Raw genomic sequence first — 16,290 nt, 5'->3', positions numbered from 1 at the left:
GTATTTATTTATTTATTTATTTATTTTATTGGATTTTATTTTATTTTATTTTATTTTTATTTATTTATTTATTTATTTATTTATTTATTTATTTATTTAATTATTCATTCATTCATTCATTCATTCATTCATTCATTCATTCATTCATTTTTTTTATTTTCAAATGAAACTTTATTCATTCATTCATTCATTCATTCATTCATTCATTCATTCATTCATTCATTCATTCATTCATTCATTCATTCATTCATTTATTTATTTATTTATTTATTTATTTATTTAATTATTCATTCATTCATTCATTCATTCATTCATTCATTCATTCATTCATTCATTCATTCATTTTTTTTATTTTCAAATGAAACTTTATTCATTCATTCATTCATTCATTCATTCATTCATTCATTCATTCATTCATTCATTCATTCATTCATTTATTTATTTATTTATTTATTTATTTATTTATTTATTTATTCGTTAATTCATACATTTGCCACCTAAGAATACACATACCTGATCCCAAAAGATGTATTTATATAAGTTGTCCCCATCGCACAATGATACGTCGAAATGTCAATGAATATCGCAGTGAAACAAAGAAATTGTTTGAAAAGGAAATCGAAAAAATATACACTAAGATCTGTGTAATTTCAAACTAACAATAAACGTAGTGAGAACGACACGGCAATGACAAGTTAAGGATTTAAACTGTTCACTGAAAGACAGAAAACATTTTGATTTTTTGATTGGAGGGTGTTGAGAAATACCAGCTAACAAATTAACTTTATATTGGATTTTAATCACATTTTTACTATAAATTGAAACATCTCGAAATAACGATTGTGCTCAAATGAAACTCTGTAAAGTTTTGAATTCATACTTAACAAATAGATATGAATTACGTATTACATTACATATACAACTAGTATTATATTAGTATGTCAGCATAACACTTAAGCACTTAAAATTGCACGTCGTGGCGTACTATATGTCAACCAGAAAAAAAGGCTGGCCCGGGTTTGCCTCCCCCCCTCCCCTACACACACGCTTTCAAATTATTTTATTATTTTTCATAGTGAAAGAATGTCATATGAGACCCCCGGGAGTATTTTGTGGCCCCTGTCCGTACCCTCACTGAATGTTTCCTAGAAATTCCACTGGTTTTACGTCTAACTCTTAAAGAGGCTGTAAATTTTTATTACTTATTGTAAATTATACATGAGGAGATTTTTAAATAGAAATTTTGTGGTCAGGCACCTGTATATGTTAATCAATGACCATGATAATCTAACTTATTTCAAGAGCTTTGGTGGCTCATATTTCATGGATTATAGATTAATCAATTAATAATAACTGGGATGAGCCAAATTCTCCCAAAAATATTTTTATCACATTTTTTTCAAAAACAGTCTGATTTTCATTTTTTAATTTACCATAACATTGAGTTTTAACTCTGTTTTAGACTAATATACCAAAATATAAGAAAAATTTAGCACTTACTACGACTGTATATCTTTTGCTTAATCTTTTTTTAATGAGCCTGTTAAAAACTATAAATGTTCTAACCGCCAAATAAAATCTTAGCAGCTCCTGCAAATCAGTCAATCCGAAAGCCCAATTAACGATGTCGTTAACTTACAACAAGACGCGTGCGTTCGATTGGTTTCCCCGTCTCGCCAAATATGGTGAAACCGAGCGACACGTGTTGGCATGGTGCTCGACTCTAGTCAACTCGGAATGCAGATTAACAAATCTCGGTGTTTGGTAACAAGTTACGTGTATCGGTGTGTCGGGGTCAGCCAGGGTCGAGATATCAAACCGACACCAATGTATTCTAGTCACGTGACACAAATCTGTTGAATCTCAATCTCGTGTGTATCTTAGTTGGAAATAGTCCGAAACTTGTTTCCTCTTAATCAGATCAGCCAAGAAGACATTGTTTCTTGGCGAAGCGATGGTCTACCAGAATTTGTTAACATGATATTTGAATTAGACATATCATGTTGGCTAACCCAGGGTTTAGGGTTCGATCCTGACATTGGTTGAGATGATCCCTTCAGATGGAAGAGTCGTAGCGTGTCGCCGTTTAGGGGTGACAATAAATTGAGGCACTGTCTTGCTCTGCCCGTTTTCACTAGCCCAATCTGGAAAAGAATAGTAAGACATAAACTCCTTTTTACCAATTGTATTAATATCCCTCTTAAATTTGGGGAGAGGTGGGGTGGTTGTGGTGTGTGGAGGTAGGTTAAGAGAGAAAAAAACCGTCCCAGGCGTCCCTGTCGCATGCATCGCTTCGACAATTTCCGAACTAGAAATATGTTTCGAGATGTAATTTTATCACAAAGTAACACTTTGTATTCCAGCCAATAAATTCACTAACATAATAGATATGTTTTCTTTTCCATTTATCACGTGAAAGTCTTCTACTAATTTATTTCCACGACAACTACCAAATTAATTTTCTTATAAACGACATTTTAAAATACACTTTCTTAACCTCGTTTTCATTATCTACACAGACGTTAACCTCGTTTTCAATTCATTGGCAGACGATAACAAGATGAATTTGATTTTAAAAATTCCTACTAATTCAACTTTTTATAAATTTGTCCCGTCTACACAAGTTAATGAAATTATTCGTAGAAATAACTGTTACAGTGGCTGTTTAAAGCGATGGTCTAATCTTTCCAGCTTCGTAGAACATCCAGACCTTTTATAACAATTTGAATAGGCACATCTCTGATAACCTTGCGAGTGCATATATCGTCATCAATTTTTATGATTCAGGACCTTTCTGCAATGTCCTTTCCAGAGTTTTTAAGCCATTTGATTTTAAAAAATTATAACACATATTAACTATATTTTGAAGTAAGTGAAGTCATTTGTGCTCGTGAGGGCATTCTGGAGACTAAGGAAAATCGTTCGTTGTGTCTAGCTTAATATGGCTCCTCTTGGACAAGATACCTAAAAAAAACATGATAAGTAAAACGGCAAATGAATATTTAACATAACTAAAGAATTTGTATGCATGATGGGCAATAACTCTATTTTAGCCCTATTTCCCTCTTCTGGTTATAAGGGATACAACTCCACAATAATTAAATATTTACAGACCACAAAGAATTGAAATACAAAATAAATTTAGTCCAGAAGTCATGAACATACGTTAATGTCTATAAGAATTTGACAAATCTTTTCATACTTAAACTGAAAAAGGGACGGAGAAAGTACAGATATATTTTGTGGTCCGAGTCTTTCAATGCCTGGAAATATTGGAAACTGTAGTTACCCCCCTTTATGTGTTCTTCTATCTCTGTGCTGTAATTTGAAAACTAGAATGTTAACTTTCTGTCAAATATTAATGGCTTACTTGTTTCAGTTCCGATGCTTTATCTTTGAAAAGAATCTTTTAAATGGAGAAAGAGAATTTTACTGACTGTAGATCTTTGTATCGAAAAGAAATAGGCCTATGATTAAAAAGAGTCAATGTGAAGCAGTTGCTTTAAGAATGAAAACATTGTGGTCTGAATCACACTTTATTCGTGAGTAGCCTCCCTTTGGTCACATTTCTATACAGGACATACAGAATTTCATTTCATTAGCCCAATAAGATACAGAACAGTAGGATATAAATCTCTATTTCATTTCATTAGCCCAATAAGATACAGAACAATAGGATGTAAAACTCCATTTCATTTCATTAGTTCATTACTGTACACAACAGCAGGAAATACAGAATTTCATTTCATTAGTTCGATACGGTACACAACAGTAGGACTTAAAACTGAATTTCATTTCATTAGTTCAATATGGTACGCAACAGCAGGACATAAACCTAAATTTTATTTCATGTTCGATATGGTACACAACAGCAGGACATAAACCTAAATTTTATTTCATTAGTTCGATACGGTACACAACAGCAGGACATAAAACTGTATTTATTTTCTCGATAACTTGAATCAATTTTAAACCTTATTTTATAATCCAATCAGATGACTGAATCTTTTAAAAACCTGGATTTTAGCTGAGGGAAGTTTTTAAGATGAAGTTAAAAATCAATTCATTAGCCCAAAATGTTGGAATACAGTTGGACGTAAATCTCCATTTTAGTTTATTTCCGGTTGCGTTATTGACATGTCAAGGCAGTTGATCCAGAATCGTCGATTAATCACAGGTCATCCTTTCTTCAAGCTAATGGAAAATTTAAATCCGATGGAAGTTCAATTTAACACAAGACATTTGAAAGCCTTGACAAGTAGAAAGTGCCATAATTTCCAGCTGAGGAAGTCCTTTGAAGAAAGAGATGAATTGAGAGACGATTTTAATGCCAATGGTAAAATTGATAGTTTAGTCTAGTTCGCTAAAACCTGTATTTTCTCGATGATCACCGCTTTGAGAACGTGCCTTGGAGGCACCTCGTCTTGTGATTTTTAAGATGTTTTGAGAACTATTATGTGGCCAATATTGAATGTGCAGTGAGGTTTATTCATATTGTTATTAAGAAGTTTTCGTGTTGCTCTGTAAAGAGTAAGTAATTGATTCACTCTATTTTTACAGAGTGAAAACCAAATTATCTTGGTCCTTACTTCGTGTAGAACTGGTAGAACTGCAGGATCAAGCAATGTCGTGTAGTAACGTCTTTAAATAGTTGTTACATTTTATATATAGATCAAAGAATACAAACCAAAGGGAGGGAAGTCGGGAGGAACCCGAAAAATTGATTGATGGCGATCAATTACTGCAACTAAACACATACATCCCCTCTCCCCCCATCCCCCTTTTCCAAATAAATTACTTTCCCCCCTCTTGAAATTGCTTTCATCAGTTTTAAAATGGACGTAAAATTCAATCTCATTTCATTATATATCGTATGGTTACTATAGCCAGTATGAATCGAAAATATCAGTGGGCTATTTATTATCCTATCAGGAATTTTAAAATATATTTCCGATACAATTCAATCTCTTGAGTGATGTTTCATGTCTCCTGGGGTAAAAAGGTCACCGAATACTTTATTTCTATTCATGCCAGTATCGATCGGCGCCATTTTAATTAGATCACGTGATTGAGTGTACTTCCGGTCCTGTATAATGGAATTGATTGTAATAATAAAGGGATGTCCTGTAGCGTAACTGCACGTGTTATAATCGCCTGGACTTACAGACTTGTCATAATTGAGTCTTTTCTTTTGTTCTGGGGTTTAAGATGGTAGAATCCAGCTTTATGACTGTAGGTCATTTCTAAGACAGTGGTCAGTCAATTCTTATATACTAAAGCTGAAGTTCCTAGGTTATTTCAATCATTTTAATGATTAGAATCAATAACAATAGGTCCTGAGGTGCTGAGAAGTCCAGGTCAGTCAACTCTTATACAGTGAAGCTTAAGTCCAATCGAATTACCAGATCCTTTTTAATGATCAGAAAGATACACTAGTCATATTGCTTTTTCAGCCGCGTCAAATAACTGTATAGCACTAAAACATTCATCCGTGGTTTTGTCACTAAAAGGATCTATTTTAATGACCGGGAAGCTAGATCGCTATGATATAGCTGTGTAGTTTCGTCCTTTGTTTTGAGATCATTGGGTAAAGGTTCTTAATGTTATTAAGGATCGAGGCTTTGTGCAAAAGGCAATGAACAATACTAATTTTAAAAGGGAAAATCTTTAATACAATAACAAGAAATAATAACAAGTAATAATAATTATCAATAACAAGTAATAATAACAAGTGATAATAATAATAATAATAATAATAATAATAATAATAATAACAAGTAATAATAATAATAATAGTGATAATAAAAATAATAACAAGTAATAATAATAATAATAATAAAACCGAAGCTTTAGACTTGTTCTTGCGTTCACTCTTATGACAACCGATACTTAGTTCACAATATTATTTTAACTGAGATAATAAAATGGTTTTTAGAAATACGGCTATTTAACTGGTCGATAAATAGTGATTTTAAATCGACTGTATTCACCGACCAAACTGAGACGCTTAAATCATCTTAACAGTTTTTGTTAAACGAGCCCCTGTTTTGATAGATCTAGGGAGTACTCATCTTTACTGGTAATAGAAATACTCACCATGAATCACTTGAAAATCAATGATTTGTCGTTGTTCAATAACCTATTGTTCTGTATGACCAAGCTGATTTAAAGTCATATTTTTGACGGGAAATATCATGAACGTCTGCAGATTGTGACTTCCCCTTGGCATTCACCGCGTGCCTTAATACTTTTTAATGACCAAGGCTTCCACAGTGAACACGAAAAGGCTAATAAGTCAATTTGTCTATGATATCTTGTGTATGAATCTGTTATCAAGTATAATTCTTGAATTTGGTGATAATATTTGTAACATCTGCTTCATCATTAACGTGATGAAGATATGGGATTATTTAACTCTCGAGGGATTCTTTTTTTCATTCTCAAAGGACTAGATTTTTTTTTCAAAGATTCAGAAGCTGTTAGGTACAGTTTTTGACAATGAATTCGAATATTACCGAGATCAGATCGCTCTGTGTTGGTTACTTTCAGTTTAGCAAATTTCTAATAACGCAGAATCTCCTCCGTTATTCACTTGACGATCTGCTAGTAGTAAACAAGTGTAAACAAGTCGTCAATGGAGCCAGGGTGGCCTTTAGTCTAAAGGTCAAACAACCTTCACGGACAGTCAGCTTCCGGCAAGGTTTAAACCAGATAAGGAAAAGGGTTGTTTTTCCAGGAATAAAATATCCATCGGGAATATCTTACAGCAATATCAGGTTAGCTTGTTCCTGAGTCTCAGATGGCATTGTGCGAATGTGTCCGCCAGCATTTTGTAGAGTCGACATAGCTGATATTCAGCTGCGTATGGATTGTCGATATACCACCCTTTTAAAGGGTCCACATTTCCAGTTAAGTATTATTTAGCGATTGAGCCAGTTAGAATTGAAAGTCCTTAAGAGAGTTCACGTGTTAAATTTTAAATAGACAACACCAAAAATATAATCAATTACCAATCAATATATTAACCAATCAGATTTGCTTTAAACATTCAATTCCTAACATTTGTAATAAACGGTGCAGGGTCAGTAGTAAAGACCACCACTCTAGGTCAAGGCCCATCATGGAATTTTAAGAACATCATGTTTCATCATAGTTCTATGGTTTCATGCAGGAAGCAATGGAATATATCGCCAAGCATCCTGTATCTATTTCCAAGCATTAATATCTCGAGGCGTTTCATAGCCTTCAATATAATCTAATAAAATCATTCCACACAATTATGACGTCATGACAAGGACAAAAATCGTGCACGGTTTGACAAGTTAACCTTTCCTTGACGACCAGAACGTCATAAAAATGGCACTTGTCAGAAACAACTTTGTAAAGAAAAAAAAAGAAAAATCACCACGTTTCTGTACTTAAAGAATTAATTGGGCAACGAAGTGTACTTATGAGCTCGAAACGAATCGAATTGTCGAATCATTCGCTACGTAGGTTTGGACTACAACATTAATGTACTTTAGATCTCAAAGCTAAAATTACCGATAGCAATACAGCCAACTGGAAACAAGAGAAATACAACAGGGAAGTCAGCACAAGTAAAGCAGTAAATGCTCCGCAGTCTTGATTTAAAATACAAAAATGGCAACTTTAGATACAGTTAAGTCAACTCCAAATAGGCATACAAAATTTCTATTTACAATTCCAGCATCGAATTTTTCGTGAAAAAAAATACAAAAAAAATTCAAACCACTGGAATTAACCTTCTCCCTTCCCACCCTTAAGCCTATTCATTCGACAGGATTCAAATTCTGACTAACCAGGAAGAACATGGGTCGTATCTCATACCAGAAAGAGTCAGCAAGTGTCTAACTCAAACTAACTATTTACGTGACACTTTTATAACAGTGATTACTTCTAGTCTAAGAATTTTAAATGAAATTGCGTGTCGCCATAAGAACTAATTAATTTGAGAGAACTGAAATAAAATTTAATTACAGACTAGAATATTGTGGGTGAGAGAAAAACAGTGGTAAGAGAATAACAATAGAATGTCACCGCCAAACAGGTCAGACCCTATTTTGTCTTTGGTTCTGTGGACTCCAAAAAGCTTTTGATGTTTAATGAAATTTTTGTTCTGTCAAATTCACCTCTAACCCCGTTTATTTGCTATTTAGGTTTTTGAATCTCCACCCCACGCTTATTTGGTGTTTTTGTGGTTTGTCACCTTGGCATGTCTTTTCAGAGAGTCCACATTATTGCTTAAAATTTGTGTCGAATTCACATGTCTTTCAGAGAGTCCACATAGCTTATAATGTTTATTTGGTATTTTGTTTTGTCAACCCCAAACCTCTTTCAGGGAGTCCGCATAGTTAATAATGATATTTGGTATTCAGATTTGTCAAATCGGCATCCTTTTCAGAGAGTCCACATAGCTAATATTTGGTACATATATTTACATTTTGTGAACTTCACCTGCCTTTCAGAGAGTACACATAGCTAACATTACAAATGTGGTATCTAGGTTTGTTATTTGAATTTTTGTGAACTATTTATGAATTCATTTTCAAGATAAAGGCATCGTGATGCAATCGGAAATAAAAAGCAAAGTGACACAGCAAGGATTCAACAAACTTATAAATTCATTTTCAATATTCAGAGACAAAAATTGACAATTACGATTTGAAATTTTGAATTAGCTTCATTTACAATAAGAGTTTCTCTCAGTTTTCCATTTCTTGTCAAATTACAAAAAAGACAGTAAAACTGCTTGAGGCATGTCAACCTAGTAAAGAGTTATAAGTTCAGTCATTCTGAATGATTCTGTGAAGAACTGTTAAAGAGGCAGTCTGTGTATATTTATTGGGAATAATTTTGAATATCTATAGCATATCATAGTATTACTGATCTGTAAAACCAAGTTGAAGCTTATATGAAATGGATAACTCGCTTAATTGACATGGATATATAACTAATCCTACTCAAACCAATCTCGTCTTCCAAGTTTGTCCACGTTTCAATGTTGTTATGACTCCATACTCTATCGAAACCCTATCTCGGGCATTTAATTAAAACGTTAACCTCATTGTACAACCCAGTTACTAGTAAAGATCTAATAAAAGAGAATATCATCGGAAATACTACTTCTAAGGTTATATAGAATTATATTTATGGTTAAGACATCGTAAAAGCTTCTTTAAGAAGATATTGACGACCTATTGGCATTCACCGCGTGCCTTAATAGTTTTAATTACACCAAGGCTTTCACAGTGAACACTAACAGATCCGCCATTTTGGATTAAGAATGGCCCAATTGGGCGCCATTTTGTAACATCGAAGGATTCAATGTTTAAACCAATGGACAATGAGGTAATTTTTCTCTCCACCTTTTTCGTTTACTCTCTTCTGTATCCCTGACGCCATTTTAACCGATAAGCATACATCGTCCTCAAGCCCGATCCAATGAACGCCATTTTGTTTTCGTACATGACCCAATGTGACGTCATTTTGTACTTTCGAACGCTTGCCACTTCACTGGTTGTCGCGACAACGCACATTTGGTTATTTGCGAAAACAAAATAGTGTCTCATTGGATTGGTAATACCATACCTCCATAATATACATGTATCTTATTTACTTTCCAGAAAAAAACTTTTCTTCCTTCTCACACTCAAGTTTCATTCTCTCTTACATTAGGATCTCTTCTTCTGCATCTGAAACCTGAAATATATAAACAAGCGACGCCATTACTGGATTGTCAGGGGTTCTTTTTGCCAATCTGCTGTGGTCAGAGGGAAAACTTTCTCGACCTATTTGCTATGAGCCTAAGGTACAAGTCTTTTAACTTCCTGTTCGCATTCGATCTACGTCATTTGATTTAAGCATCGCCATAAATAAGTACCTGTAATTTCATTTCGATTGGACCAGTTATCTTTTGGTACAGGATTACAGATAAATTTTACAAATTCAGAAATGTTAATACTTAGTCGACGTTTTGAAACATCAATTTGTCACCGTAATTGGTGCTTTCACATAACAGACCAACCATTGCCCAGGATCTAATAACCGGGTTTTATATCGACCAATGGTATGCGTTGGTTAATAATCTGTTCTATAAAAGTCTAATCGCACCATCTTAGACTGACAGAATCAATAAGCTTAGCCGGGAACGACAAAACGAGCAGTACTTCAATCGCGGGAAATTATCACTCTCAATACCAAGGAATTAATTTCGTTTCAGAATTTGTCTGCTGATGGAATTTAGACAGAAATTTCCTCTTCCAGGCAATTTCCCGTTCTCGTTTCCATGGCAACCAGTCCTAGACAGTTCTTACAGTCCAATATTTGGTGTAAAAGATGATGAAAGCGCGGGCTAAATTTCAGACGGTCCGTGAGAAAGCAAAAGGATGATTTTTATGATTTTAGAGAACTTTCCAGCAAATTTATTTTCTTATCACATGTATTGACATACATTTGCCGCCCGTACCAGGGATATATAAAAGTCAAGTATGCTTCACCTTGCACAGTCACACCAACAGCAGTATTCAATTGAAAGAAGGTAATACGACGTCATTGGTCCTCTAAAATTTCCTCCAATCATCTTCATAAAGTAGGAAAAACGTATAACACCATTTCATGTTTTTAGAAGCTATTTAACGTCTGATACTTTCATTACAACACAAATAACAAGAGAACTTATGACTAATTTGCAGGAAAATTGTCTTTCGAAATTAGTTCAGTAGGGTATTTAGTTGATAATAACCAAGACTAGCAGATGGGAACACAATACATCCCTTCGCTATCGAGTGATGGATTAAGCCAGTGGGCAAATTACGACAAACAATCAGAAATCACGCAACTAATAAGTGTTTTTAAACATCTTTAATCCAATTTTTTTTAATAACGTTTACTTTGTATACGTTTTTTTCAACTTGCTATACATTGCGAAAGTATACATTACATTAAGCAATATTTCGGCTTGGTTTTCTTTATAAGAGTCCACATAACAATAAATGTTTACTTCGGATTTCGGTTGGTCAACTTGGTTTCCCTTATGAGAGTCCACACAGATAATAATTTCGGGTATGTAAACCTGAGAGAGTCCACATAGCAAGTAATGTATGGGTTAAAACCAAAGATTGTCCGTTAGCTAATAATGTTAACTTCGGTTTCTCAACTCAACGTCTCTTTTAGGAGAGTCCACAGAGGTAATAAGATGTCCGCCATTTCATTACTTCATTAGATCTGAGTTAATTAGATGGTGGGTGACCCACTTGTCAATCTAGCCTGCACTCTGTATTATTATTAATATATCCTCGATAATAACTTCCCCTTCAACTAACTTCAATAATCTCAGAAACCATGGAAATGTCAGATGACTTTATTTCGTTAAGATGTCTGGATGAGCGAGTGTAATATAAGAATATGAGATTACCCAGACGTATTAATGATGTGGACAAGATTAATATTTGACAAGCGTCTGATGTCTTAACCACAAAAACAACTTCTACGCCTACAACTCAATTAGTTCTCCAAAATAAATACTATAACGGTTTTAGAACCAATTTATCGACAGTATCTTGAGAGAATATCACTTACATCCGGTCGATGGTATGACAATGCCACAGCACCAAATGGTGACAATGTGCCAAGCTGACCGAACAAAGTTTACAATCTGCTAGTTGTTTAGAAACAATAATTTAGTATGACCAAATCGTATCACCAAATAAAACCATCACAAACTTACACAGCCAATGATAGTTTGACACGACCGTTTCGTATCAGAAGAAAGTATTATGCCAAGCACAGTGCAATTTTTTTATGACCAGACCTCAACACCAAAGAAATTTTTAGAGCAATTCACAATCCAAAGTCTTGCACTTTCAATGATAGTTTGACACCGTCAGTAATAGTTTGACACCGTCAATGATAGTTTGACACCGTCAGTGATAGTTTGATACCGTCAATGATAGTTTGACGCCGTTAATGATAGTTTGACACTGTCAATGATAGTTTGATACGATAGTTTCGTTTGGCTTACACAGGAAGAATTATAATTTGAACACATTTTAAAAGCAATCAGTCTCGATGTACAATTCTTAAAATAGCCCGTAGGAAACAATTCCATTATAATTTGTACTGACGTCACAGTTGAACATGTGTAATTTATAGAACTGTCTTTAAACCGGAAACCAGCAATTTCCCGCGTAAATTCACATCCGCTTGTGTTACATTATGTCACGTGATAGAACTCCATTTCCCTAGGGTAATAAAAATACGGCCTAATCACCCGAACATTGTACGGGGGCGGCTGAATACTGAATATATATATTATGCAAATGGAAAAGAAATATTGAATTTCCGCAAGAACCTCATAACCCACTCTCCAATGCCATATTAATTCAGACAACTGGAAGTAGGAACTGAGTAGACATAGACTGAGTATGAAAGTAAATAAAACGTTTTTATCTGTAAATGAAATGGAGTATAACATCATCATTTTCTGATTCAGTTTGGGCTAATAAAGACGAACAACGTAACGCGGTTGAGGGCAAAACTCTAATTTTAACAACCCGAAGCCCAAATTATATTAGCATTCAACAATTTGAAATTCAAATATTTGCTCTGGTGTCTGACATACTTGCATCAGCCTGGATGAATGATTACGAGCATCGTCATGAGTTATTCAATGAAGGCAAAATCGAATTACAACACCAGCAAAATTAAAGTTCTTTTGACCACAAAAACTCACAACCGTATCATTAATACATACATAATCACAAAATCATACAAGCTTTAAAAAATTGAAATTGACACCATGGTGCTCGCGGCTGTCGGCTAAATATTCGTGTCACAATTCTACTATCACTTAACGCAGGTTTTATAAACTATAGAGCTCTAATGACATATGCTATCGTCATCTTAAAAAATCTTTTCACAAAGCCTAGTGAAACATGAAAATGCATTAGGAAAGTCAACTCGACAAGTTAAAACGAGAATTAATCGATACTCCGTGAATATCTTCTGAAATTGAAACCTCAATTAACGTGGATGTGTGGCATTAATGGAATTTAACAGCGTGAAAGAAATTCAGATGCATCGAGTGTTTTAGCTGACATGTGAAAGGGACAGCGTCATCTAAATATTATATATGTATTATAAAAGTATATTTTTCAAAGTTTTGAGGTGGATGTGAAATGGTCGTCAACACTAATAATTGTTCGAGACAACGACTAATAAAACATATACATAGAAACATCGGCTTTAAAACCAATAGAATTCTACGTTAGGTATTTAACAAACATTAAAGGGGTGGTGGTCAAAACTGAAGACACATTCGGCAAATCTCGGCAGTTTCCATAAAGCTAAATCTACATCGAATATGAATTAAACGTGGGTGGTGGTGATATCGAATTTCAATATAAAACTGGAAACATAAACACATTCAGCAACTCTCGTCCTTTTCCGTAAAGCCGAATCTACCTCAGATATGGTCGGAACGAATCCTTGTACGCTCTTTTTCTTTCATGTTTTCCTCCTACAAATTTATTGGTCTGGATCGTGTCCTTTTATCAACCATGAATCCACAGAGCGCAATGTCTGTCTGCGAATCAACGTCAATGGCTAGACATTTTAATTGTTATTTATTTTGGAAGATAGATGACTGTCACACCAGTAGTTTGAGGAAGTAATAGCAAGTAGGTAGGTAGTTAACCTCCGCTTCCTGTGATGCAATGTTTCGAATTGCCTGTGTTTAGTTACTGCCTATCCATAACTGGTCTTAGGACCACAAAACATTCAGCATGCTTAGTTAAGATTTTACTCAAATTAAGTCTCTCGCATCACGAAAAGTTAAAAGTTGAAGATTACTGTGACAGTGCCTGAAATATTGTACCCTAAGAAATAGATTGATATATATTTTTTTTTGATACAATCAGCTATTCACCTGTAAGAGCTGCTTCAAATAATAGTATAATTTCAGCCAAGTATGAAAAGTTTTGTGGCCCGGGGGACACTTTATTTTTGAGCTACTTAAAAGTGATTGATAACCTCTGAGTAAGCCGTTCTCAATCATTCCAATGACAAGCAAGGCCACTTCGACAGCTGAGATTTGATTTCTTACACCAAAAAGGTAGTGGAAAAATATAGATTGTTGAAACGTTTTGTACAATAAAACTAAGGAGTAATATAGTGTTCCGTCAGGCGTTAGAAAGTTGCATTTTCTTCTGATAGGCGATTAGGTGTCGTGGGTTCCAACGCGAAGTAAGATATGAGATTAACAAAGTACATTGATACTAGCACGAGACCTCGGACCAGTATAGAGCAGTACTGTGTCAAACTGAGTCCGCTTCAAGTTAACTGAAGACCATCCTTGACAAACTATAGTATCATACAGCAAACGTCTTACTTATATAGAGATAGTTCAAGACTGGTTCATTTTCAGAAATTCCAGTGACAACCTGATCTATGTCTCAAGGTCAAACAAACCAATGCGGGTATCGATTGGCCAGACAAAACCCCAAACGTTACTGAAATACAAGACCTATACCTATATATTAGTTCATTCCAAATTTCACTCTGTCCATTCCAAGATAGCACTTCAGAACGAACTCTTGTTACAATGGGTACTATTAGAAAGCAGAGGCAGCGATTGACTAGAAGACAGAAAGATGTAACCTCAGGTAATGGGCAGGCCCGTAGCCAGACTTGATTGTTCGGAAGGGCAAACAATATATCTGAAGGGGCAAAGTTGTTTTTGCCCCTTTTATCAAAAGTATCCATGTTAACGATTCAGAAAAATTGAACGAAGCAATAAACAAGTAGAAAGATAGAATAGGGACATGGTCCTGCTGAAGATGGTTTGTCCCTGCTACCGAATAAGAATCCCGTAGATGGAAGCAGATCAAGAGCTGTATGCCTTCAAAACCAAGCCTTATTGACTGAATACTACGGTACTAAATGTCATGTCACTCTCCTTCAAAACGCCTTTGTCCAATTTTATACAAATCGAGTAAAATCTTAATCATTTAAGAGGCAAACCGACACGAATTGTCCATGAAATGTCACGAAGGAAGAATTCGAATATTTGTTCCGTATACTGAAGAAACTCTATCGATAAAACCAACTCTTAAATACTTAAAAAGAACCAAAAAGCTACGAACTCTCCATTCAAGATCCACACGAAATCTATTGAAACAATGAGTCATATCCTTATATCATAGAATAAGATCGCCTTCAAAACTAAAACTTAAAGAGCCTGCGATTCCTGCCAATTCCATTGAAAAAGGGAAATACACTGAAAATCAAAATATTTTCGGAATACTACCGAAATCAGATCGTAACAGAACCAAGCTCCACAACCATATAGTAAAGTATTATACCCAAGCTACGCATCTGCCTTATTTCAACAGCATAGAAAAGAGAAAATCCCATGAACTTTCTTCAGATGCAAACGTAAACTCGGCCAAAAAAGTAATAAAACCTGCCTCGGAATATGCCTTATTCCGATTCCATAGAAAAGAGTCAATCCCATAATTTACTTCCAAATACTAAACTACGGCAATAAAATTTTTGATACTACAGAAAACCCACGGTTAAAAAAACTTAAAGGACCGATTCCATAGAAAAGAAGAGGTTCAGTGAAAATCTATTTTTCCCCGAATACTACAAAAATAAATCAGATGGTACCAGAATTAAACTCGACCGTCAAATCAAACATTAAGAGAACTTAAAGGACCTATTCCACTTCCATAGAAAAAAAGAAGTTCAGTGAAAATCTAAAACATTTTCCAAATACTACAAAAAGAAATGAGATACTAAAGAAGTATTACTTACAGTCACGGAAACCATTTAAACACAACCAATGTACAATGTAAACCTACCTTAACGAGTCCTCTATTCCAATTCTTTATAAAGGAAGAAATCCAGGGAAAGTCGGTGATAGTTCCAAATACCATAGAAAGGAAGGCAGATGCTATCACGAGAACGTTCAGTGGCGGGTCTGGTGGAATCAAGTCTAGCGTCCCAATAGAGTTCCATATTAAGCGAGATTGTAGTGTATTGGTTTCCATATCGACCCGTTCTACCACTATACTCCTTTCAATTATACAGGCATTCGTATCGATTTTTATACAGCCAGCCTGCCACCGGAGTTTTCTATCCCCAATTCATAGGAACTCGACCAAATTCCACGTCGTGGGGTCAAATAAACTTCTGAAGAAATATTGAGGGTCTAGGAATGAGACGAGCTAAAGAAAGAGTGGGCTAAAATCGATAACCGGCGGAGAAAAG

General features: G+C 34.8%; 1 protein-coding gene across 1 annotated transcript; it reads right to left on the bottom strand.

Annotated features, from left to right (window-relative positions):
• Nucleotides 1–1,916: 1,916 nt before the first annotated feature.
• On the bottom strand, nucleotides 1,917–16,070 carry LOTGIDRAFT_157917 (hypothetical protein; the record flags this gene model as incomplete). The annotated part of the gene is made up of 2 exons (XM_009050507.1): nucleotides 1,917–2,144; nucleotides 15,882–16,070. 2 exons carry the CDS (start codon nucleotides 16,068–16,070, stop codon nucleotides 1,917–1,919), a joined length of 417 nt encoding a protein of 138 aa, XP_009048755.1.
• Between the last annotated feature and the right edge of the window lie 220 nt (nucleotides 16,071–16,290).

The sequence above is a fragment of the Lottia gigantea genome (genome assembly GCF_000327385.1).
Source record: "Lottia gigantea unplaced genomic scaffold LOTGIsca_15, whole genome shotgun sequence".
NCBI classification, from domain to species: Eukaryota; Metazoa; Mollusca; class Gastropoda; family Lottiidae; genus Lottia; species Lottia gigantea.
This window is presented reverse-complemented; position numbering and strand designations above follow the sequence as displayed.